Source organism: Gopherus flavomarginatus, chromosome 24 (assembly GCF_025201925.1).
Source record: "Gopherus flavomarginatus isolate rGopFla2 chromosome 24, rGopFla2.mat.asm, whole genome shotgun sequence".
Classification (NCBI taxonomy): Eukaryota; Metazoa; Chordata; order Testudines; family Testudinidae; genus Gopherus; species Gopherus flavomarginatus.
The window spans coordinates 9,262,506-9,286,141 of NC_066640.1; the positions used below are offsets into that span (position 1 = coordinate 9,262,506).

The following is a 23,636-nucleotide window of genomic DNA, read 5'->3' on the forward strand; positions in this document are numbered from 1 at the left end:
TTGCCCTGATTTAGTTAAACCAGTGCAAATGCCTGAATGGACACTCTATAGGTTTAAAACTATTTACATTGGTTTAGTAAATTTACAGGGGCGAACTAAGCCAACAGAAACCAGGGTTCAATTGATTTAAGAGCGTCAACACACAAATGGCTTGTCTTCGCTTAAAATGCTACAACAGGCACAGCTGGGCTGCTGCAGCTTCATGGCTGTAGCACTTAAGTGTAGCCCAGGGGTCGGCAACCTTTCAGAAGCGGTGTGCCGAGTCTTCATTTATTCACTCTGATTTAAGGTTTCGTGTGCCGGTAATACATGTTAACGTTTTTAGAAGGTCTCTTTCTATAAGCCTATAATATATAACTAAACTATTGTTGTATGTAAAGTAAATAAGGTTTTTAAAATGTTTAAGAAGCTTCATTTAAAATTAAATGAAAATGCAGAGCCCCCCGGATCGGTGACCAGGACCCGGGCAGTGTGAGTGCCACTGAAAATCAGCTTGCGTGCCGCCTTTGCCACGCATGCCATAAGTTGCCTACCCCTGGTGTAGATACTACCTACACTGACAGGAGAGATTCTCCCCTTGGTGTAGGCAATCCACGTCTGCAAGAGGCGGTAGCTAGGTCAACAGAAGAATTCCTCCAATGACTAGCACTGTCTACACAGGGACTCTGGTTGCTTTAATTTAACTGCGCTGCTCAAGAGTGTGGATTTTTCACACCTGACTGATGTAGTTAAACCAACCTAATCTAGTGTACTCCTGGCCAGAGTTGCACCAATGTAACTAAATCAGTTTTAAAAGCCCATCTTTAGTTAAACCAGTGCTGCTGTGGGCGTAGACCAAGCCTAACTGACTTAAGCGAAGATGAAATAAACCTGGTTTAAACCCAAATAAATGTGTCCACCCAGCCTTTTGCACACCTTTACCTACACTGGTTTCAAGTCACACTGGTGCAACTCTGCGTGTAGACAAGTTCTGGTGTCGACTAAGGGATTTTAAGCCCCAGAAGCGCCTGCAAAGCGCAGACTGTTCTACCCGCGGCTCCGAGGCAGAAAGAAATGAAATTTGCTTCGCAGTCTATTTAGAAACTCTCTCTAACTCGTTGCAAACTGAGACTCATGTATTGTTATAGCCCAAGTCACTTCATGGACACCCCCCCTTCCAAGGGTACACGGCACAGAAACCTCCCTGGTTCTCATGCCTGCTGCAGCTACAATAATTACATACACTGAGGTGTGGAGTGTTGAATGCATGTTTAGTTGTCTTTTAAAGCCCGTAGTAGCTGGAGGCAGTTCGATAAGCCCAGACTGCTCTACCTGGAGCACTGCTTGGGAATCATGGCACTTGGGGGGGTGGGGGGTGTGTGTCACTTTATTCTGCCTCCAGTCGGAAGCAGCAGTGAATGGTTCATGGCCAGATCTGTGAGTTATTACTAGTGAAGATACTCCCAGCCTTGGAAGTGACTGGAAAGACTCCCAGAGTTTCAGGGAAAGTCAGCACAGAGCCATCGGACAGGGAGAGGACACATCCCCTGGCTCTGCGCTCGGCTGAGACTGCAACATGAGCGGGCACTTCTCTGCTCCATTAACCTAACATTTACTGTCACCCTCACTCTCCTTCAAACAGGATTTGGCTTTGCCTTGAAGAAGAGCCATCCTATCATGGACAGGCAGCTGGGCTTCCCTTCGTCCCCTCTGCCTTTCCACTGGCACAAACATGTGCCTGTGAGATCTTGGTATCTGATGTCCTTTAGGACAGTGGGAGTGCCAAGGGCAGGAGATGAATCATCATGTGGGCAGAGATCTCTGCCTCAAGACACTGCCAGTCCAGTGCAGTGGGGATCTACAGAGATACCAAACCTGGTGCTCTTACCTGTCTGGCTTGCTGTCCGGGGAGCAGTAAGTGGAAGGAAGAAAAGACAAATGTTAGGGTTAGAATGGAGCGTGAATGCCCACGACACACATGGAAAGGCGAGATCCCCAGCTCAGAGCGACACCAACAGATGGCAGGAGGGGGACTCCTGAGCCCTCCGCCCCCAGGGTATTCAGACATTTCAAACCCAGTGGGGATAAAGCAAAGGCACAGCCAGCCAAACTTATTTCATTGGAGGCCACTGGACTACCACTACAAGGACACAGCTTTATTGACTACGGACTGGGGCTGGATTTGAACCAAGTGGATCCCACTACCAGTCCCCTGAGCTGTCCAGTCCCTCTCCATTCCCCCAGTGCTTTGCTCTGTAGCTCTGACCAGGGACCGTGCCCTCAGCCCAGCGACTCTGAGACAGAATGTGAAATGCCCTTGAGCCTCTGGGAGCGGGCACATATCTGGGCGAGAGGCCACCCTTACTTTTTGTAGAGCAGGATGGCGATGACGATGCAGATGATGAAGACCACGGCGAGGACTGGCCCGATGACCCATATCAAGCCCTCCTCTCCGTCGATGATTGGCTGCGGATCGGGGTTGTCCAGCTGGATTGGGTCGGAGAAAGGACTAGCTGCGAATGTCTGGAAAACACAAGACATCATAAAACAGGATTCAGAAAGGGGTCTGGACCTGGGAATAGCCACAGCTTCATTCCAGAAGAGAAGCCCCTATAAGGGAGACAGACTCACAAGCTTTGGGGCAGACACCAACCCTAACACATGGGGTTAAGAAGAAACTTCCTCTATGAGCAACTTTTCCCACAGCTGTCCAGCAGAGGGGTTCTTGCACCTGCCTCTGAAGGAACTGATGCTGTCTGACGGGATGCTAGAATAGATGGACCAAGGAGACCCCACGGTCTCATGAACGGGCAGACTGGCTTAGTCCAAGGTCCATCTAGTCCAGTGGCTCCCAACCTGCGGCCTGTGGGCTGCTTGCTGCCCAATCAGCACACAGCTGCAGCCCATGTGACATCCTCAGGGCCATACAGGTAGTATTGGAAGCGGCCCATAATGGTAAATAGGCTGAGAACCAGTGACCTTGTCCCATAGCCTGTCTCCAACGCAATCAGCACCAGCTGCTTCAGAATCTGTTGTGCAGGCTTCCATTTCACACTATCCTAGCAGCCCCTCCCCGACACTGCCTCCAATTCCTCACCTCACTCTCTGGATTCGGCACTCAGCCAGGATTACATTGACACAGGGGAGGGGGAAAGGAGTGAAGAGGGGATTAATACTCAGACAAAGAATGACCTGGTGACTCCCCCCCACTAAGTACAAATTAACAAACAGAATTTTTCTCCCCTTCCCTCTCCTCAGCCTAGGCTGTGCTCCCAGTACAGAACCACTGACACGCTCCACCCCAGAGGAGGCTGCCTGCCTTCTAGAGGAGCACTGTACGTTCATTCTATTAGGGGTCCGGCTGGATGGAAAACGCTACCACACATAGTCCATTACGGCAGAGCCCTCTTAGCCAAAAGCTTCTCATGTCTCCAGACAGGCCCCAATTCCAAGGAAATGCCCTCCTTGCACACAACCCAAGAGATTGGTATAATATCAAACAGTTATTTAGTACTTTCCCTTGTCAAAGCTTTACAGATGTTACGACACCCACTGACCATGAGGGAGGTATTATCACCCCCATTGTACAGATGCAGTAACTGAGGCACGGACGGTGATGGTAGCTGGGGCAGGATGACAACTCACAGGTGGGTGGCACGCAGCTTTGGGCTCACTCCCCCAGAGTAAGCGGCCTTCCCTGAAATTCCACCCCTACCCCCGCAGGGCATTTGGAGGAAGGGGCTGTTCCTGTCTACAGACACCGAGGATGGCTGCTGTTATTTCAGCCCATTGCTACTGACTCTGCAGGACCTCGTCCTTAAAGCAGAAATTACCACAAGCAGGAGTAATCTGATTGGGAAATCCGTTCCCAGGCATGTCAGCCTAATCCTTTAATATTAAATAGACAACGAAATATTTATTTCCAGCCACCCCACTTTAAAAACATGATTGCAATAACTTCTCGCTACAATTCTGCAGGGGGATTTAATGCGATGAAGTATTAGACTGTTCCCTACTTCGCAGCAGAAAAAAAGGCAGGTGAATATTAAAGCAGTTGCTCTCACAGTCAAATTCAGGCCTGTGCAGCGCCACTGAAGTTCACGGGATTGCCAAGGATGCAGAAGAGGACCCAGAGCATGCCAAATTGATTCCCTTGGTAAGGCACTCCCCGCTCACACTCCCCAGGCGCAGGACACATTGCTCTGAAAGGAGGACGCCTGCCTGAGTTTATTGCTCTGCTAGGGGAAGGGACACTTTTTGCAACAAGTTAGGGTTGGTCCTTGGGATCTTTGAACCCCTGGGTACCTCTGAGCTGATATTTCAGTATCTTCCGGTTCTAGACTCAAGTCTGGAGCAAAGTGTAGAGCCCTGCACGGATACCAAATTTGTATCTGCATCCGATCCACAAATATGGTCCGCAGATACCTGCAGATTTGCAGGGTTCTACTGAAGTGTGAAAAACCACCTCCCAAAGCATGCCTGTAAAACTGAAGGGCATTGCTAGCTGGCCCTGCGTGTGAGAGTGTATTTACAGCCAAGGGTATGTGCACCTGCAAACAGCCCTGCTCACAAATTTTCCAGGGGGATTTTTGGAAACTTTTTCAATATGTGGCCCCCCGCCCCAAAAAAGCCATTTTAAAACGTTCTTGGAGGAATATGGTTCCCAAGCGCCATACAAATGGCACGTGCCAGGTCCCAGGCTGGCTTGCAAAGTAACTGCACCTGCAGCAGCTGGTTCTGGTATGTAAGGGGATAGCAGGATCCCTAGCTTCTGCGAGAGACGGACAGCAGAGGAACGAGCGACACTTACAGCTTCCAAGTCTTGCAGCACCGCCAGGATGAAGATGACGTATTTGTGTCCCGGCTCCAGGGCTTTGTTTTCGAAGTTGTCGTAGTGTTTCATGTCCCCCAGAATGAAGTGGGAGGGCAATGTGCGGAAATGGGCAGCGATGTACGGCTTGGGGAAATCCAGCTGCCGGGAATGACGGAGGCTCCGGCGCTGAAGCCTAGAGATGTCCTGAATCACCTAGAAAAGAGAAGAAGAATGCAATGCTTGAGACCCAACGGCTCCAGTGCCCCAGGACCAGGAGGAAGAATTGAACTGTTCAGTGCGAACACATTAGCTCCACTTGTTCTACATACTGTGGGGGATTCGCCCTGCCCTACTCTCTTTGCTTGGGGCTGATCTTTCCAGGAAAGGGGTCAATGGTGCATTATGCATCACCCAGTTGGTTATCTGCAGACGTGCCTCTCCCTGCGATGGGAGTGGAGCTGACCGAGTGCTCACCTCTTCCAGGTCCATCTCCTCGGGGCTGCTCACGGGGTTCACGAACTGGCCTCCCCTCGATTTCTTTAAAGGCACCACCACGATGTAGTAAGCACTGAGAGTCAGGAAGGAAAAGACAAGAGGGATGAGGCTGCCGTCAGGAATCTCACACAGCTGATATTCCTAGGATGTTATTTTTTCTGCCTGGCATTACCGTTCCTTAGGGAAGGAGCCTGGCATGCTGCTGATGGGAAAGCACCTGAGCAACACGATGATGATGGTGGTTATGTTAGCGTTGGTCCCACGCCACCTCTCCCATCCGCACCCACACTTGCTGGCTGCAGGTGGAGGCCGCTTGCATCCCTGACTTACGCCATCGTTGGCGCTGTGAGTGGAGGTCGGCCGTTTCCTCCTCTCCAAGAACCGCGCCCTCATGGCTGCCTCCCCGCTGTGCACCACCGCAGGATCTGAGCAAGCACCTTGCAGCAACTGAACCAGCCCCCACCCGTGACTCTGCATCAAATCATTTTCCTGTGGGCGGCTGTCTCTCGGCTCGCACTACAGCGGAAGCCTTGGGTTTGTTCTTGGGATCCAATGTTCCCAGGTCACCAGGCCCCTCACACCCACTCCCTCATGGCGTTGTGGATGGGAGAGGAAGAGCCAAAGCCAGTTATTTGCTTTTAGCCCCTAACTTGGTGTAAAACACTAGCTAGTTTCCACCTTGGCACCAGGGGCCTTTTTCATTTTTCCCCACAGGTCCTTCCTTCCCTCACAGGCCTGCTTCTGAAACCAGCATTCGATCCCTCGCGTGGCTTCTGAGCAGGGGCAAAGACAGCAGAGCAGAGTCGCAGAGGCTGGCACATCCCACTCTCAGGCCCCGGGCTGCGAGGGAAGTTGCAGTTCCTATCAACTGTTCTAGGCAACTCTGGGGGCTGTGCCATACCGGAGGGGCCTTGTCTCCAGTTTACAAGCTAAGGGGGAGGTTTCCCAAAGCACAGATGGCTGTCGAACTCTCCCCCCGACAGACAAAGGATGGATTATTGGGGTTGGCAGCCTTTCAGAAGTGGGGTGCCGAGTCTTCATTTATTCACTCTGATTTAAGGTTTCGCCTGTCAGTCATACATTTTAACATTTTTAGAAGGTCTCTTTCTATAAGTCTATAATATATAACTAAACTATTGTTGTATGTAAAGTAAATAAGCTTTTTAAAAAGTTTAAGAAGCTTCATTTAAAATTAAATTAAAATGCAGAGCCCCCTGGACTGGTGGCCAGGACCGGGCAGTGTGAGTGCCACTGAAAATCAGCTCGTGTGCCGCCTTTGTCATGTGCCATAGGTTGCCTAACTCTGGATTATTATCCCCCTCGGGCAGACAAGGCCCAGAGCAGTGACTTGCCCAAGGTCACACAGGGTATCTCTGTGCCAGGGCCAGGAATCAAACCTGGGTCTCGTGTGTCCCAACCCAGTGCCACCCTTTCTCTGAGCTTACAAGGGCTTGCAGTGCTGCAAGATGAATCGAATAAGACAGTGACCCCCTTGCAGATGAAGAAGGCTGCATAATAAGGACACCAATCCTTCCCCGCCTACATCACCAGCGTCAACCTGGGCCAGCAGTGACTGACAGCCATTACCAACTCTCCGGGGGCTGTTTGCTGGTCCGTGAGGGAATGAGCTGGGGAGCCCGCCTGCTCCTAGTGGGTAACTTTGCTCGCAGCCTCAGTGGACAAGCCAAGGACTGAATGGGCCACAGAAGCTCAACGTTTCTTAGCCCAGGGAGGCTGCTCCTCCACACCACGGTTGAGGCACACTTGCAGGACAGCTAGTGGGGAGATGCTTGCTCTGCCCCTGCCCGTGCCTATTCTGTGGGCACTGCGGCTGCCTGCACGGCCCAGTGTGTTATGATCGGCCGCCACTACGTTCACCGCAATAACAGGAACCTACTGGACAGGCACTGAGCTCTTCACGTCCGGCAGGATCACCACCACGTTGCCATCCGCGTCAGCCTTGTGAGTCACCTCCGGCTTCTTGGTCAGCATGTCAGTGGTTGTCCAGGCCGCCACGTTCTGCTGCAGGCCGCCCATGCTGTTTCCCCGGTTCGTCAGGACAAAGTTGTAGAAAGTGCGGGGCTTCAGATTGGTGATGAGCTTTTTGGTGGTGCGGCCGTCCACGTCGATGGTCAGCTCGTTGTACTGGATCTGAGCAAGGCCAGAGCACCCAAAGGAGTCAGCTTCCTCTATGCAACACCACACTGCAGAGCTCCTGCCCTCCCCAGTGCCCAGAGAGCACGCGGCATAAAGCAGCAGCACTGCCCATGCACTTCAGCCTCTAACCCCACCATGCAACTGCCACGTACATGGGAACGAGCATCTGGGTGGGGAGCAACCGCAAAACTCCTTTGGTTTTCTATAGTGCCCTCCTCCGCAGTGTCTCGCAGCACTTTACAGGCATGGGATGAAGCCTCATGACTTCTCTGGGAAGCAGTATTCCCATTTTAGACATGGAGAAACTGAGGCAGGGACCACGGCATCGACTTGCCCAAGGTGAGAGGGACTCAATAGCAGAGCTGGGAATGAAACCGATTCTCAACCGCACCAGTCACATCTATGAGACACCACTCCCTGCCTATGGCTGGGAACACAAGTCAGCAGCCCTGGCTCTTAAACTCCATGCTCTACCCACTAGCAGGGCCGCCCAGAGTGGGGGGCAAGTGGAGTAATCTGTCCCAGGCCCTGCAGGGGCCCAGCAAGCCCTGGCCAAGAATCCTTTCCCTGGCTAGAGGCATCTTTTTAATTTTTACTCACCTGGTGGCAGTCCGGGTCTTCGGCAGCACTTCAGTGGCGGGGGGCCCTTCAGTTGCTCTGGGTCTTCAGGGGCATTTTGGTGGCGGGTCCTTCAGTGATGCCGAAGACACGGAGCGAGTGAAGGACCCGCCGCCGCAGACTCAGCGTGCCGCCCAGTGAGTATAAACGCCGCAGCAGGTGGTACCTTTTTTTAATGCCTGCTCCCCCACTTTGCCCCAGGCCCCCTGAATCCTTTGGGCGGCCCTGCTCACTAGACCATATTCTTCCCCCACCCTCCATAGCCGGGAAAAGAATCTGAGTCCCAACTCTCCATCCCCAGCTCTATACTTCATTGCTGCTCAGAGAAGGTTTTGAGGGCAGGGAGAAGAGGCTGTGTTCCAAAACACCACAAAAAGCCCCCGGCAGGTTCAGGTAGAGGTAATGGAGATGAGCTTCCCGCAGTCAGACTCCCCATGGGAGCAGCCTGGAGCTGCTGAACCCCGAGCAGGAGATACGCTTCTCTCCAGGAGCGCCCGAGGGAGCTGGCTTCAGGGAGGGACGAGGGTTTAACCCTGAAAATACCATCCCCAAATTCTACCCCCTGCTGCCCTACAGCTCCTGAGAGGCGGGCCACGAGGACAGGGTCCCCAGTCCCACTTGCCTTGTAGGGGATGGGAGAGTTGTAGTTCTCGGGGAACTCCCAGCTCAAAAGGACGGAGGTCTTCATCACCATCTTCACCTTGAAGTTTTTTGGTAAAACTGCTGGAAGAAAGTGCAGAGGGACGGGGGGAAGGGAAAGAATGGGTAGGGGAGAGAGAGAGGGGAGAGGTTATCAGACACTGACAACAGGGGGCTGGTTGCACTGATGTCAGGAACAGAAGGACCTGCTCCCTCTTCCACACTCTGCTTGGGTTTTGCCAGAGTCCCATCCCTGATGCCCCTTCCCACGCCTAACCCAGGGGCAGGATGGGGGAGGGTCTCTGCCCAAAGACATCCCGCCTCCCTGCACCCCACCCACACTCCCTAAGCCAACCCCCCCCCCCCCCCCGAAACGCTAGGCGCCTGAGCAGCTGCTGTGGAGAACAAGGCTCTGGATGTCTGAGCAGGCTCGGCTGAGGACAAGCCCCCGCCGGTTTTGCGTTTGGCATCTGGCTGAGTGGCGGCTTGCAGAAGCTGAAGAAAAGGCTCGTCCCACCTGTGCGAGAGGCTGGCCTGCCCCGGGAGCCAGTCAGGAGGCGCCTGGACTTAACTTGGAAGGAAGCAGTAAAAGGGACTTACCTGGCGAAGGCAGAGAGGAGCGCGGGGCCCGTGCGTGAGACCAAGCGCTTTGCATTTACTCACCAGCCCGTCCTAGGCTGGCTGGACCGCCCCCGGCTCTCTGCCTCCCGGCGCCAGCCCCGGTTACAAGGAGAGAGAGGAGAAACCGGTAGGTCCTACCTTGGTCCAGTAGGAACGTCCGATACTGGACAGTCGGGCTGTATGGCCCGGGCCCTTTACTGGTGTGAGCCCGGATTTTAACGTCGTAGGCGGTGTTGGGTTTGAGGCCGTTGAGCGTGTATGAGTTCTCAGGGGAGGGGGACAGGTCTTTTTCCAAGGGGCTGCCAGGGGAACCGGCTTCCCGGTAGGCCACAGTGTATTTGACAATGGCGCCGTTCCTCTCGGCCAGCACGGGGGGCAGCCAGCTGAACTGGACTGACATGGAGGTGATGTTGCTCGCCTCAAGGATTTGGGGGTAACCTTGGGGGATGTCTTCGGGGATGGTCAGCTCCTGCACGGCCTCTTCCCCAAAGCCAGCCCGGCTTTTCACGGCCAGCTTGAAAACATACGTGGCGCCCTTGTGGATGTTGGTGGCGGTGTACTTATCCTCCTGGGCCGTGAACTCCAAGGTGGACAGGGGGTCGATGTCCTGTCGACCGAACTGGAGCCGGTAGCCCATGACCTGGCCCTCGGCATCCAAGGGAGGCTCCCACTTCACCAGGAGAGAATTCTCCTGAGTCTGATGCACGGACAGGATGGGCTTCCCTGGAACTGGGAGAGAACAGAGAGTAGAGACAAGCTCAGTTCCATGCCAGCTTTCCTCCTTGCACCAGGGATGGAGAAGCTGGGTGAAGGGGTCAGAGGGCAGAGCATCTAAAATCCTTGCTTCTCTTGTTGGCTCTGCTGCTCGCTTGCTGAGTGACTTGCCCAACGCCACACAGACCAACACTTCTGAGTGGCCGCTGATTTTTGGGTGCCCAGTTCAAGACATCTTCAGGCCTGAATTCAGCAGGGCCAGGCACCTCCAGCTGCCACCGACTCCCAGTTGCCCTGAAAATCAAGCGCCAGGTGTCTTGAGTCAGGCTCCCAAAATCAGTGGCCACTTTCGAAAGCATTTATCTTAACTTCCCTGTGCCTTGGTGTCTGAAACGGGAACGTTAACGTTTGCCCACCTCGCAGGAAGCTTTGTGATGACAAATGGGTTAATGTTCAGGCAGCATTTAGAGCCATAGATTCCAAGGTCAGGACAGATCACTGCGATCACACAGACGATCCAGCTCGATAACACCAGCCAGAGAACTTCCCCAGAATAATTCCTAGAACAAATCGCTTAGGAAAACATCCTATCTCGATTTGAAAGCTGTCAGGGATGGAGAATCCACCCCAAACCTTGGTAAATTGTTCCAGTGGTTAATTACTCTCACATAAAATTTACACTTGTTTCCGGTTTGAATTTGCCAGGTTTCAATTTAGGAAAGGAAACATACTATCAAAGTGCTAAGTACTACTCCAGAGTCAGATTTAGCCATACAGTTGTGATACTTTAACTCCCTCTCCCTCCAGAGTGTTCTGCAGGAAGGGTCCCATGTTGTCTCAACGACACGACTTGGAACAGATCCCAGGGGCCCAACTTCCAGCCTCTGGCTGTATTCACTAGACATGACTGCCTCCCAGAGCTGAGAAGAGAGAACCCAGGAGTCCTGTCTCCCAGCCTCCTGCTATAGACACTAGACAACACAACTCATGCAGAAAAACAGGGCAGGAACAGATTGGAGCAAGCTGGAAAGCGCAGAGTTGCTGAAGGTGAAGTAATGAAGGATGGAAAGGCTGCATTTCTGGGCAGCCTGGGGTCCTGAGCAGCAGGCACGAGGCCAGCCGAAGCAAGTTTGGCAGCTGTCTGATCACCCAGCTGAGAAGAGAAAGATGGGGGCAAATGGGGACTGGAAACAGACTCCAGGATATGGGTGAAGTGGAGGAGAGGAGAGTCTCTGTCCAGACAGTTCGGCTTCTTCCCTCTTGGATATCACAGGGACATTGTTCTCAGCCAGCTCCCTCCGCAACCTGTCAATTCCACGGAGTTTATGGGATATTGTGGGAGTCTGGTGATGCCTCTGCCTAACAAGCCCTGTCCCTGCCTGAATGCTAAATGAGCTAATGGCCAGGGTTTGATTACATATGCAGGCCCGGGGGTTACTGGAGTCAGAGTGGTGAGGGCATTAATTCCAGCAGCTCATGCGTGGTTTACACTCACTCCACTCTATTAAAGATCTAATTTCCTTCTCTCTCCCAGTTGAGGAAGCAGGGGAGGAGAAGGTAGAAGGGAAGGAAACGGGTTTCAGAGAAACACAAACCAGCTCTGAAGTTAATCTGGCTGGGGGCATGCAAGTGAGGATGAGAAAGGTGCTCTGGGACTAGCTGAATCAGCCGATGCAAGGCATCATTGGGCAGAAAGGCAAGTGTGTGTGTGTGTGTGTGTGACACACTCAGAGACTGGGGAAGCCTGCTTGGTTAGAAGCAACAGCCTCGATATGTGAACACGCGGACATGGGCTGCTTGGAACGAATGTTTTATTCATTTCAAACAACTGGAGAATGGCTGGTGAATGCTGCTGGGAAAAGCTCCTTTGGAAACACTTAAGAAACATAATGTTATTACAGAGAAAAACAATGCCATTATCTTTATGTCTCAGTTTTTATCACAAACATTACTATAATCAGCCAGGCCTGGAAATATTACATTTGCACTACAAATATAATTTGGAGGGGGGGAAGGAAGGGGAAAAAAGTGTTTTATTTTGCAACTGGGTTGGACGCTACAGGAGAAAATTGGATGTATTACAGTATTTAAATTCAGCCCCTAGCCCTGAATGATAAAGAAAGAAATCTCTCCTCTTGGAAGGTGTATTGACTCAATAGTGGAAAGGAGAATGTTTCAGAGCCATTTGAAAAATGCTTTTTAAAAAAAAGCAAAAAAAAAAAAAAGCTATTTCATGTTGGGGGAAATTGAGTTTTGGGTAATAGCTGCTCTGCTGGAGAAAATATATCTGGGTGACTGATGCACCTCTTCTGCAAATTCTAATGGGAGAGATGAGGAAGGATGACAAGACAGAGGAAATGAGTGACAAGGCGGGGGGGAAACGCTACAGAAGAGAGCACAAAAAGGGAAGAGAGACCAGTGAAGAAGAGAGAGAGTGAGAAAGACACAGAAGTGAAAGAGGGAAATCTAGGCAGAGTGAGTGGATCAGAAGAGAGATAGGCAGGGAAAGGGAAACACTAGGAGGCGATATGCCAGGCTGAACTGAAGTGGCACTGAAAGGAGTGAGATGCAGATGTTCAGGGGGTTTGCTGCTGGCGTCAGAATGAAGTTTGCTTAAGTGTCTGGAGGATTTGTCCTCTTCAGTACCGGGACCCTCTCCAACTGGGCAGGAAAGGTCACATTAAAGGGGGAAGGCTCCAATGCTCCAACTCCACGCTCACTGGGGAAAGAATGCATGGAAAGGGAGACTCAGGGTTGATTTCTGCCCTTGCCATTCCAGGCTGGGAAGCCAGATTCCTGGCTGCATCGCTCCATCCACTGCGGCTCTGCATTGGCTTTGTAGCCTTGGGGGCACCCAGGCTAATGACGCCACATTTGACCAAGGGCCTTTGATCAGTGGAGTGGCAGCTCACATTTCCAAAGGTGGCTGACGGCAGCTGACGCAGCTGCCCTGCGCAGAAGGAGGCAGAGAACCCCTGAATGGAGAAGAAAAGGAAGGGGAAGAAAAACCAGCACGAAAAGAGAGAGATGAAAGAAGGAAATGAAAAGGGGAGAAAGCTGCTGCCTGAGAGGAGTGAATGCGAGAACATGGTGGGCAGGGAACCATAGGAGCAGAGGGAAGACACAAGTAAATGCGATTCCATGGTGATGCTTTGAGACACAAGGGGAAGGTGGAGTTTCAAAGGATCAACTGCAGGTCTAGGCACAGCAGTCCTCCCCCTCAATAAAACCTTTCAAGTGCTGCAGAGCTGATGTGAGCTGTAATAGCAGAGGACTGCAGCATCACTGACCCCAGGGATGAAAGGAGGTGAAGGCACCCATTTCCGAGCGCAGCAGAAAGGTTCAGGGGAATGACAGACAGACAGATCCCGCCGTGGCTTTTGTTGTTCCTCTGCTCTGTCCCTGCCTCCTCGCCGTGACCCCGTTTCTTTGTACTCAGACCGGGAGCAGCCCTGCCATAAGGAATAAGTCAAAGGGATGAAAGATTCGGGGTTTGGGAGGGCAGCTGCATGGCTGCCAGAGCCTGGCTCCAGGAGATCAGTCTAGCAAAGGTCAATGCTGTCTGTTCTTCCTCTCCGCACTGACCCTGGTGCTGCTAGCACAACCATCAGAGACAACGCGATGGGAATGGGAGAGCGGGTGGCCTCAGCTATCCCTCCGTCTGTTCTATACCTCTGCTGTTTGCTAGTCTATGTTCGCTGCGTGCTCTGACCGGCCCAGGGGCCCAGCAACTGCTCGCTGCAAGGCCGTGCTGAGGGTCCCAGTTGAAGTCTGTTTCCCTAGGAGTGGGAGCACTTCAGAAACTGCGTCCTCGGTGCCAGGGGAGCAGGGCCAGGCCAGCCCCGTGCGCAGAAACCCCCTTCACTGGGTCTGCAGTGGAGGTGATCGCTCTGGACAGAGCAGGGCCTAGCCCCTCCAAGCTGGAAGGATGGCTTGAGGGGAGCACAGGTGGAGATTATCGTCAGGGCTCTGTGAACTGCGAGCCTCTTGGTGAGCACATACCTCATTCCAGGGCTGTGCCAGGAGATTATTTGGGGACTTTTAGATCAGCACCAGTTGATCCTGTGTGAGACATGATCTGACTTTCCCTTCCCATCTCAGCGCCCTATGTCTGCTGCTCCCTCCTGCCACAATCACTCCCCGACTAGGATGCTCCAGCCTCTGGTTTTCTTGTCAGCTGACACTACAATTTCCATCCCACTGCACTCGCAGCCTGAGAACTTCCTGGCCTTTGCCTCTCAGTTCCATGTGGCTGGTCCGCTGAGGTCCCCGGCAGGGGGAGTTGCTCTGAACTCCAGCAGGGCCATGGAGCCATCTCCTTCCAACCTCAGGGGCTCCCATGCTGCTGCCAGGTTTGCTCAGCCCTCTGGCCAATTCCCTGCTGGGCCAGAGCCACTGATCTCATAGGCAGCAGGGAGAGGTGATCAATACCCCTCTGGCTCCAGCCTTTCCTCCAGGTAAACTTTACTCAAGTACTCACAACCACACCCCGGGCATCAGCAGGCCTTACAGACCCCGCCGATGTACACTGCCCTGTGCCCTGCCCAGAAGTCTACACCACACCTCCAGCATGGCACAAGCGGGACCAGATTCGAGTTTCCCTTTATCAGCAGGGTGGTTTGAGGAGGTGGGAGTCCTTAGCTGTATTGGGGATGGAGCATATGTAGTATAGGCCATTGGGAGGTGTAATGAGTTGTTCTCTGCTGCATTGGGTGAGAGGGTGTTCTCTTCAGGGGAGAACTGGGAGTTCTCTGGTTGAGATGACTGGGGGGTGTTAGGCACTGGGAATGCTCTGCTTGTCTGTATAAGGTGGGAGGTTCTCTGGGGTACAGGACTGGGGGAGTGGTGAACTGAAGGTTCTCTGCGGTACCAGGGTAGAAGGCTGTCTTTAGGGGGAATCAGGCGTTCAGTGCTGGATTGGGGAAATTGCTTCTCTGCATAACGAGGTTGGGAGAAGCGATGAGCTGCATAGAGAGGAAAGAGTTTCTCCAATTCTGGGCCTGGGAGAGTGAGACGACTTCCAAAGGGGAGGGGTGGGGAGGAGGAGAGCCTCTCACCTGCACCCTTGGTCGTGACCAGTTTGGGTTTGCTGCGGGCACCGTCCCCTTTCATGGTGTAAGCCGCCACCGTGATGGAGTACGAGGTCTCGGGCTGGAGCCCAGCAATGATCATTTCCTGTTTGCAAAGTGAGAGAGAGAGAGGGGTTTTTGTTTTTTTAAAACAAATGCTTGTTTCCTTGCAAGAGCCTCAGCCCTGTCCAGCATGCAGGAATGTTCACCGACACTGAAAACACAAGGCAGTTCTAGGAAAACATGGAGATGGGGAGCGGGGCGGGGTGCAGTCTTTTGCTATGAAACACAACCACCCCAGCTGTGAACAGACCCGGCGTCCGCAGGGACCGGGACGAAATGCACACTCTCTCGAATCCACCTCAAACGCAGCCCCTATCTCAGCGCCAACCAGTTGAGCCGTCAAAACACGGCGGTGCTCTTCAAAGCTTCCCTCTCTCCCACACTGTCTCAGAGGAGGGCTCCGTGGCTTCAAGGAGATTAAACTCCCTCCTCCACACCCGCCAGTCAGAGACTTAAAAAAATAAATAAATTGCTGTCTGTAATATTAAAGGGATTGCTTTAATGCAAACTGCAAGGCAACATTTGCTGCCTGCATGTTAGGCTGCAGTGTTCCCCCCCACCCCATTCGCTATCACTCTCACCACACCTGGCGCCTAAAGAGCTCTTGCTCTGAAGCAGGACTCTAGCCTGGCCCTTGGCAGGGAGGTACTCTGCCCTTCAAAGACTGTCATAACAATAACACGCATGTTAAAACAAGCAGGATGGGGGCATGCACAGCAGGGTTTTTGCCAGAGCCCTGGGTGGGAGGGTGAAGGGAACTTTGCATTTGTTTGATCTCTCCTCCCTCTACGAAGTCTGGGGCCCCAGGCTAGCACTTGGAAAAAGGTTACTGCTCCTGAGAACCTCTGTCCTGCCCAAAGTGGGGCCAGCAGTGAGAGAATGGATCTTAAAAACAACATGCTGCCAAGGAGGAGGGATGGGCCAGTTGTTAGGAACCCAACCTCCGACTTACAACAGTGGCTGCAGGATTTTATTGCAGTGTAGAGGTACCGCTAGGGTCTGTCTTCCCTGCGGCTGAGAGCATGCTTCCCGGGTCAGGGAGACAGACACACAGTAGCTCTGCTTGAGCGCTCGTGCTAAAAATAGCAATGGAGGCAGGGTTAGAATGGGCAGCAACTTGGGCTACCTGTCCGAATTCAATCCTGCCCGGACCCCTGGGTGTCGGTGGGGGCATTCTTAGGAGGCAAGCCCACGCTACTCCTAGCTACACTGCTATCTTCAGCATGCTAACTCGAGCACAGCTAGCATGTCTGTCTATTCATGCTGAGAGGCACCCTCCCACTGTAATGTAGACATCCCCTTAGCCTTCCTGGGATGTCTACACTACAGTTAAAAACCTGTGGCTGGGCTCACGCTAAAGGGTTTGCAGTGTAGATGTCCGGGCTGGGGTGCAGCCCAAGCTCTGGGACCCTCCCGCCTCACAGAGTCCTAGAGCCCAGGCCCAAATGTCTACACCACGATTACACAGCCCCTTAGCCCCAGCCCAAGTCAGCTAGCACGAGCCAGCCATGGGTTTTTAACTGCAGTGTAAACACACCCTCTGCTCCCCATCTGTACAAGGAGGATCAGAGGACTGCCCTGCCTCACAGGAGCATCATTCTTAGCAGGAAATCAAAATCTCAGCCTAAGTATTTTTATTCTAGCAGTCTAAGCCTCAGTACCCACTAGCCCAAGGGAGGAATGCCTTCCCTCATGGCTTTGTGGCTACCGTCATCCTTAAAATCACGTCGGCATTCAAATGGAAGACGTAAACACTGCAGCTGGGAGCAAGCGTCCTGACCCAGAAACACAGACTCGCAGTACCACTGCTTGAACTAGTGTGCTAAAAATAGCTGTCTGGGCATTGCAGCCGGGGCTGGACACCCAGTATGGACCCAGGGGATCAGGTGTGCTGATAATCTACCCATGCTGTGAGGAATCCTCCCAGTTGCAGTGTAGACACACCCTGGATCCACAAAGTTGCTTTTAAAGGTCAGCCCCTTGTGAGTTGCTAGGATTAGCAGGGAGTGCTTTGTACCAGTGAATAGCTGGGAGCCTCGGCTTTCTAATGGCATAAAGTGTTCACGTTCAAACCCTGATGGTTTAGAAGCTACCGAGCTCTTATGTCTCTAACCCAGCAATGTTTTTTCAGCAGTGGACCAGGTGTGTGATATAGTCACAGACCTTGCTCCTACCAGCCCGTCTTTAAATATGCAGCTTAGTTACTCTGTTCCCACTTTGATGTCTGAATTGCTTCCACTATCGAGAAGCAGCTGACTCGACCTTTCCTAAGAGCTCGGGGGAAAACCCTGCGGTATTGCCATGTGCTGACTAAAGGAGCAATCGGGATGGCATTGCGAAGTGTACAGGGTGGGGCGCGAATGCTTAGAAACACTGTAACAAGCTTGAAAATAGACAAACTAGCACTGAAGAAAATAAATAACGAAGATACAAAATGTCACACCACAAATGAAGAGGGTGGAAGGGAGAGGACAGAACCGGGACCAGGCAGGAAGCATTGTACTTACATATTCAGCAGTGTCATCTGTTTCCCACTGAGCAGAGAACAAGAGAGGATTTGCAAGTGAGAACACAAGAGGGAGAAGAGGGGAAGAGAGAGAGAGAGAGACACAGCGTGAGGAAGAAGTCCCTGGGCAAGTGGCAACTGGAGGTCAGAGGTTATCAGGCCAAGGTGAAGGAAGAAGTAGAATGGGAGAGATTAGTAGATTTTGTAATAACCTCGGCTTGATTGAAAGGAATGGGGCCCCGCCCTGGGGCCTCCCAGAAACGGGAAGAATGAAGCCTACTTATCCCAGTGTTGGGAGAATGGCTCATGGTCGTCCTCAACAGCTACAGTCTGGGAGCGTGAATTAACTGAATATGACAAGGGACTTGTTTGTTGGAGAGATGCTGTGCCACTTACCAGTATTTTGGGTCACTTGCGGCTATAAGCCAAACAGATGGCCAGGGTGCGCTCCCCACAAGAGACCATGGGAGAAAGGGGGCGGAAAGTCCTCACCTGGGCATCAGCCAGCATGACATCCTTGATCTGGGGCAACCCTTTGGCCTCTCCGTTCTCCATGCGCACATAGTGGACCTGATAGCCACGGATCTGCCCGTGCTGGCGGTTCTGGACTGGAGAGCGCCAGAACACTTGGATGGCCGTTGAGTTCAGAACCTCCACCTCTACTTTACGAGGTGGTGCGCTGGGCACTACGGGGTAGGGAGAGAAAAGAGGGTACAGACGTTAAGACTTAGCGCTGGACGTTTATCCAGATTGCATGAGGCAGGCATGTACTGCATCTAGAGCCTTGCAAGTGGGCTGAGAGACAGTCAGACTTGTGGAAGGCCACCACATCTGCTGTAGGCCATTGCACACTGTCATGGGCAGTGTCTGGACGGCTGCAGCATAGCTCGCCAATCTGGATGCATGAAGGTGAGCTCATGTCTTCTCTCTCTGCTCAATCTTCCTTCCATGAGCCCCTTCCTCAGAGCTGCCTGCCCAGAAGGAGCTGTATAATCCTGGATCAACCCACTGGCAAACCTGATTTCTGAGGAGCTAGCCAAGGAAAGCTCCGGCTGTGCTTGAGGGACACTGGGACGATGCTTGATGCAAGGAAGATGGGACTGAACCAGCCCTTTCAAGCCCTTGCCCCTCAGGCATTTAAATGCATCTGGTACTCAGCAGCAGCGGTCTGATCTCAGGGCATGAAATGGGAAGAGACACTGTGGAAAGGAATTGGGATGGAAACGGGATTTGGAGCAAACAGTGTATGGGACCCTGGCTAGGACAACAATGCAGCTCTGTCTCCCAAGGGCGGCAGAACAGGGTGGGCCGGGCGCCATGGCCCTCCCATGTTTTACTGGCCATAAGGGGGAGTGATGGGGGAGGAGGGGCTTGGGGGAAAGGGTGGTGTAGGGGCAGGGCCTTGGGGCAATGTAGGGTGACCAGACAGCAAATGTGAAAAATCGGAATGGGGTGGGGGGTAATAGGAACCTATATAAGAAAAAGACTCCAAAATCGGGACTGTCCCTATAAAATCGGGACATCTGGTCATCCTAGAGCAATGGGTAGCTGGAGGGAGGGGCCTCAGGAAGAAGGGGAGGTGCGGGGATGAGGCTTAGGGGGACGGGGCCGGGCCACGGTTTGGAAGCCTGTAGCCCCCTCCCCCCCACACACTTTTAGGGCGCTTCTGCCACTCCTGTTGTCTCCTATTACTCTGAGCAAGGTATTACCTCCAGTAGTGGGTATCGCGTTAGGATACGGGCAGAGGGACGGGCAAATGGGAGAGCTGTTAAAGGTGACCTGCAACGGAAAAGAATATTGGACTTGGGTCCATTTTGGCTTGTTTGTGATGGAGAAAGACAGCCCAGAAAGGTTGCGTTTGTTTTTTAAATCATTTCCCCTTTTTCGCTTGCTTTATTTTACCCAAGAAATACCAGTTAAATCAAATCTTCCCTGTTCTTATTTGAGGTCTCCTTAGGAGAACCAGAGAACTGGAACAAAAGATCTCTTTGTTCTTACATGAAGAGCCTGGGTTGTTAATCCTTTAACAAAGAGATCCCTTCACCTGTTTCTCAGGTTTTCGAGTTAAATATTCCTTAACAACAAAGATGGGAAGGGAGGAACCCTCACATATTTTTAAATAATTCTGGCTACAAATCCTGTCCCCTCTCAATGGCTCAGATTCTGCATCCTTGACAGCTGAGAGGTCATAATCTAACCAGCTCTCCATCCTGCCACAGAATTTCCTGGGAAAAGCAGTGTGGACAAGACTTGAATGCCTGGATGTTAAAAAAAAATCAAGCAGGAAAAGAAAACCACAGAGGGCCTAATTCTCAGAGGAGCTGATGTCCATGGCACCTCAGGTTCTTAGGAAGATGGGTGAGGAAATCTGAGGTGGGGGTGAAGGGGGGAACCTTCAGGCTCTCTTCTGGCATCAAAAAGCAGCAATAAAAGGGACCCAAAAATCCAATGTCTTTTCCTTTGCAGGGAAGTCTCCTCGGTCATGTATTTGTGGCGGACTCGGGAGGAAAAGAAACCGAAAGGAGATGGAATTACCATCTTCGTCTGTTCGGACGACGACTGGCGAGCTCTCCGGGCCTGGCCCCACCTCCGTGTGCGCCACCACAGTGATGCGATATTCTGTCCACTTTTCCAGCTGTTCCAGGAGAATCTGATTGGTGGTTGGGGGGATATCATTCACCTCCTTAAGTTCCGTGTCCTCAGAGTCCAGCGCTCGATAGCGGACGCTGTATCCAGCCAGGACACCATTTTGGCTCTCGGCCGGCGGAGGCCGCCAACTTACCAGAATGGCAGTGGATCTGGTGCTGACGCATTTTATGTCTTGAGGGGGGGCGGACGGTTCTATGATGGGGGAAAATTCAGGGGGGAAGGGAAAAAGGGGAAAAACAAAAGATGGGAAAGATAAAAAAAAAAGAAAATGATAACAAAAAAATCTAAAATAAAACGTACAAAAAATTTGGTTTAGGAAGGTAAATTAAAAAGAAGAGAGGGTGTTGGGGTTTTTTTTAAAATAAAAAATAAAGGCAAGAGAAATGAAACGGAGGCATCGGAACATAAATGTTACAAAGCAAAGGAATAAAACATAGAGCGGGCTAGCCCAACGCATCCTTTATTTTCAGGTATGGGTGACTGGGCCACAACTGAGCAACCAGCCCTTCCATCCTGGGACGAGCAGCTTTTAGCTCCTGTTTTTAAAGCAGCCTTGCAAACTTCAGTACAATCAAAGGCAAGTCATGTTCCTGATGAACTGGTAAAGTTGCATTAATCCAAAATTTTTAAACTAGGCTTAACACAAAGATTTGCAAAAGGGACTAACTAGGGACTTGATCTTCAAAGGTATTTAGGTGTCTAAAGATGCACAAGTATGCCTAGCAGGATTGTCAAACGCTCCTAAAAGTGCCTAACTCTCATTGGAGTGAGGTGCCTAAGCCACTTAGGTGCATTCGAAAATCTCATTAGGCACTTATCTACATCCTTAGGTGCCTAAATACCTTTGGAAATCTGACCCTAGGTGATTTTGGATGCTTTGATTCCCAGAGGGCAGGTGCTTGGCACTTTCTGAAAAGCAGAAATGTGTCTCAGGCTGGGGACCTAAACTCAGCAGCCATTTTGGAAAATCCTGGCTCTAAGTCCATGGTTAAGCACCTAAATTCGACAATGTTGGCCTTAAGTTCCCCATCCCCATGTGTTATCATCATCCGTAAGCCTGATAAGGGCCAGGTGACGCACATGTGTCTGGGCTGGTAGATCTGCAAGGCAAGTCTGCTGATGTGCTCTAAAACAACAAACCACAGCCCCAGTAGATAGCTTTTCAGCCCCTGCAGGGGTGGGCAGATGCTTGGAGTGCACTTGCAAAACCCAAGATGTCCGTCAGGATGAATACATAAGTGCTGACCACCATTTAAAGGTTATTTAAAGATTATTCCTGGGCCAAATCCTACAGTCCTTACACAAAGTCCCACTGAAATAAATCAGGGTTTCAGCTGACCATACAGGGCTCAACTGTGGTCTGACAGTGGGGAAATCAGGGCTAAATTCACTGAAGTCAATGGCATTACACTGGTCTGTAATGAGTATGACTGAAGGGGGGACTCCGTCCACAGGACTACAGGGTTGGAATCCCTTCCTTTGTATTACTGACACCCTGCTGCGGTGTTTAACAATCTCCCCGTTTGCTTTAAAAAAATCTAACTGACTTTTCACCATTTTTGCTGTGCCTTCCCTTTACTCTGCTTGGCCAGTGCAAATAGACTAATCACTTTCACTTCTGTTTACATAGTCAGTTTCCCTTTCTGACTTTCATGCACTGTTGTGTTTGGGTTGCAAACTTCATATTATATGGGATTTTTAAAAAAAAAAAAACTGATTTTCACAGATTTCTTTATTAATTGAACACAAACTCTTCTATTAAGATTAGTTTTTGTCAGATCTTTTCTCTCTCCCTGTACCCAAAACCTTAAGTTTTGGGCCTAAACTGCCTTCACACGGCTTCTTTAACAAAACAATTAAAGCTTTCCCCAATTCGCTCCTTCCCATCAAGAAAAGGAGATTTCTGTGCAGTGAACAGGCAAAGTTCTGCTCCCTGGGGTTATGATCTCCAGCAGCTGGCTAGCCACGTCAAATAATAGAAAACATGTCAAACAAACAACCAAAGAAAAACTTGAAACAAAAAATAAATCAATCCATTAATTTCAAAACGAAAGATCTCTCAAAAAGGAAATCATAATAAAATAATATCGATATATAAAGCAAATCCTTCCAGAACGATCCCCGTCTGTTTACCTACCTTCCAAACTTCAACTGCTAACTTATAAGACTTTCTTACGTGAGAACAAGAGAAACTGAGCTATGAGGCCAGACCAAGCTCCTGGTGGGTTCCTGAAAACAATTTGCTTTTAGGATATTGCCCTTCCCCGGCAACTACTAGTCCCTCCATGCTGGCTAGTCTCCCCCTCCTTCGGCTACCTAGCTCCTGCAGTAATGACAGACGATCAGTCTCTGATCTATCCTATTTGTGACAGATACCAGCACCCAGACTGGTGACAGCATGGCCAGATTCCCCATAACAGACAATTCTCTCCACCTGGCCGACCATAAAGGATGATGAAGCAAAACAGGCCGGTGTGCTGTCTCCTTCTGCAATTTAGAGGCATCTACGCCTTTTTCATACTGAGCTGGAAGACGAAACAGCCCCAAGGTGCCTCCAGCTACCTGTCCTTTGCACCCAACGCTCAGCCCTGCGAGTGGGGTCAAAAACTGCCTCCACTCCTCTGAACCCAGCTTAAACCACAAGGGCTGTGAAACCCACTGCAGAGAGGGTCTGACCTGACCTACCCTTTCCATCCCGAGCCTAAGGCTCCTGACACTCATAACGAAAGCCCCAGTAGGCAGAGCATGGAGCTCCGGCCTGCGCTTGGGAGCGCTGTTTCCATCAACGGTGGCTGTGCCTGGCACTCTCTCACTCACCCTCTAAGACCCAGCATGAGGACCTGCCGCATGTCCCCGGAGCGAGACCTCCTTTCGGGATCATTTGTAGCACTTTCCCTGGTTAAAAGGGAGGTGGGGAAGAGGAGGGGGGCACCTGTGCCCCACGCCGCTCTCAACTGACCACAACGCCTGGATGAAAACACCCGCCAAGTGCTGGCCATGTTGGAGAGACACTCTTGGGAATTCATGGCATAGTGAGTTTCCTTCACAATCCAGCCCAACCTGCAAGGAACCGGGGTGGGGGTGTGTGTAACAGGTTATATGCTTCACTTAGACCAGGGAGTTGTGTGCACTTAACAAAAGTTCTGTGGACCTGGGCTCCACCTCTCCACCAAATGCGTTGGCTACACAAGGGACTGCCATACAGCAAAAAGCCCACTGCGAAGCATGTAACTTTCTGTGCTCACAGATCTCTTTTCACCAAGCAGGCAGCTTTTTGAGACCCCCCCTCTTCCCGCCCATTCCTCCCCCAGGG

The 23,636-nt window shown here is 51.6% G+C and overlaps 1 protein-coding gene across 8 annotated transcripts in view; it reads right to left on the reverse strand.

Moving 5' to 3' along the window:
* Window positions 1-23,636, reverse strand: part of PTPRS (protein tyrosine phosphatase receptor type S) — a 244,058-nt gene that overhangs the window by 28,219 nt on the left and 192,203 nt on the right. For 4 of the 8 annotated variants that reach the window (XM_050934411.1, XM_050934407.1, XM_050934409.1 and 1 more), the window contains exons 11-20: window positions 20,210-20,515; window positions 18,167-18,360; window positions 17,676-17,702; window positions 15,094-15,211; window positions 9,461-10,051; window positions 8,685-8,782; window positions 7,185-7,438; window positions 5,267-5,360; window positions 4,790-5,005; window positions 2,345-2,502 (exon numbers count right to left, since the gene is read on the reverse strand). In XM_050934411.1, the coding sequence (XP_050790368.1) occupies window positions 2,345-2,502; window positions 4,790-5,005; window positions 5,267-5,360; window positions 7,185-7,438; window positions 8,685-8,782; window positions 9,461-10,051; window positions 15,094-15,211; window positions 17,676-17,702; window positions 18,167-18,360; window positions 20,210-20,515 (2,056 nt within the window). The remainder of the gene's footprint in view (window positions 1-2,344; window positions 2,503-4,789; window positions 5,006-5,266; window positions 5,361-7,184; window positions 7,439-8,684; window positions 8,783-9,460; window positions 10,052-15,093; window positions 15,212-17,675; window positions 17,703-18,166; window positions 18,361-20,209; window positions 20,516-23,636) is intronic. The other 4 variants (XM_050934412.1, XM_050934410.1, XM_050934415.1 and 1 more) reach the window with 2 other exon arrangements.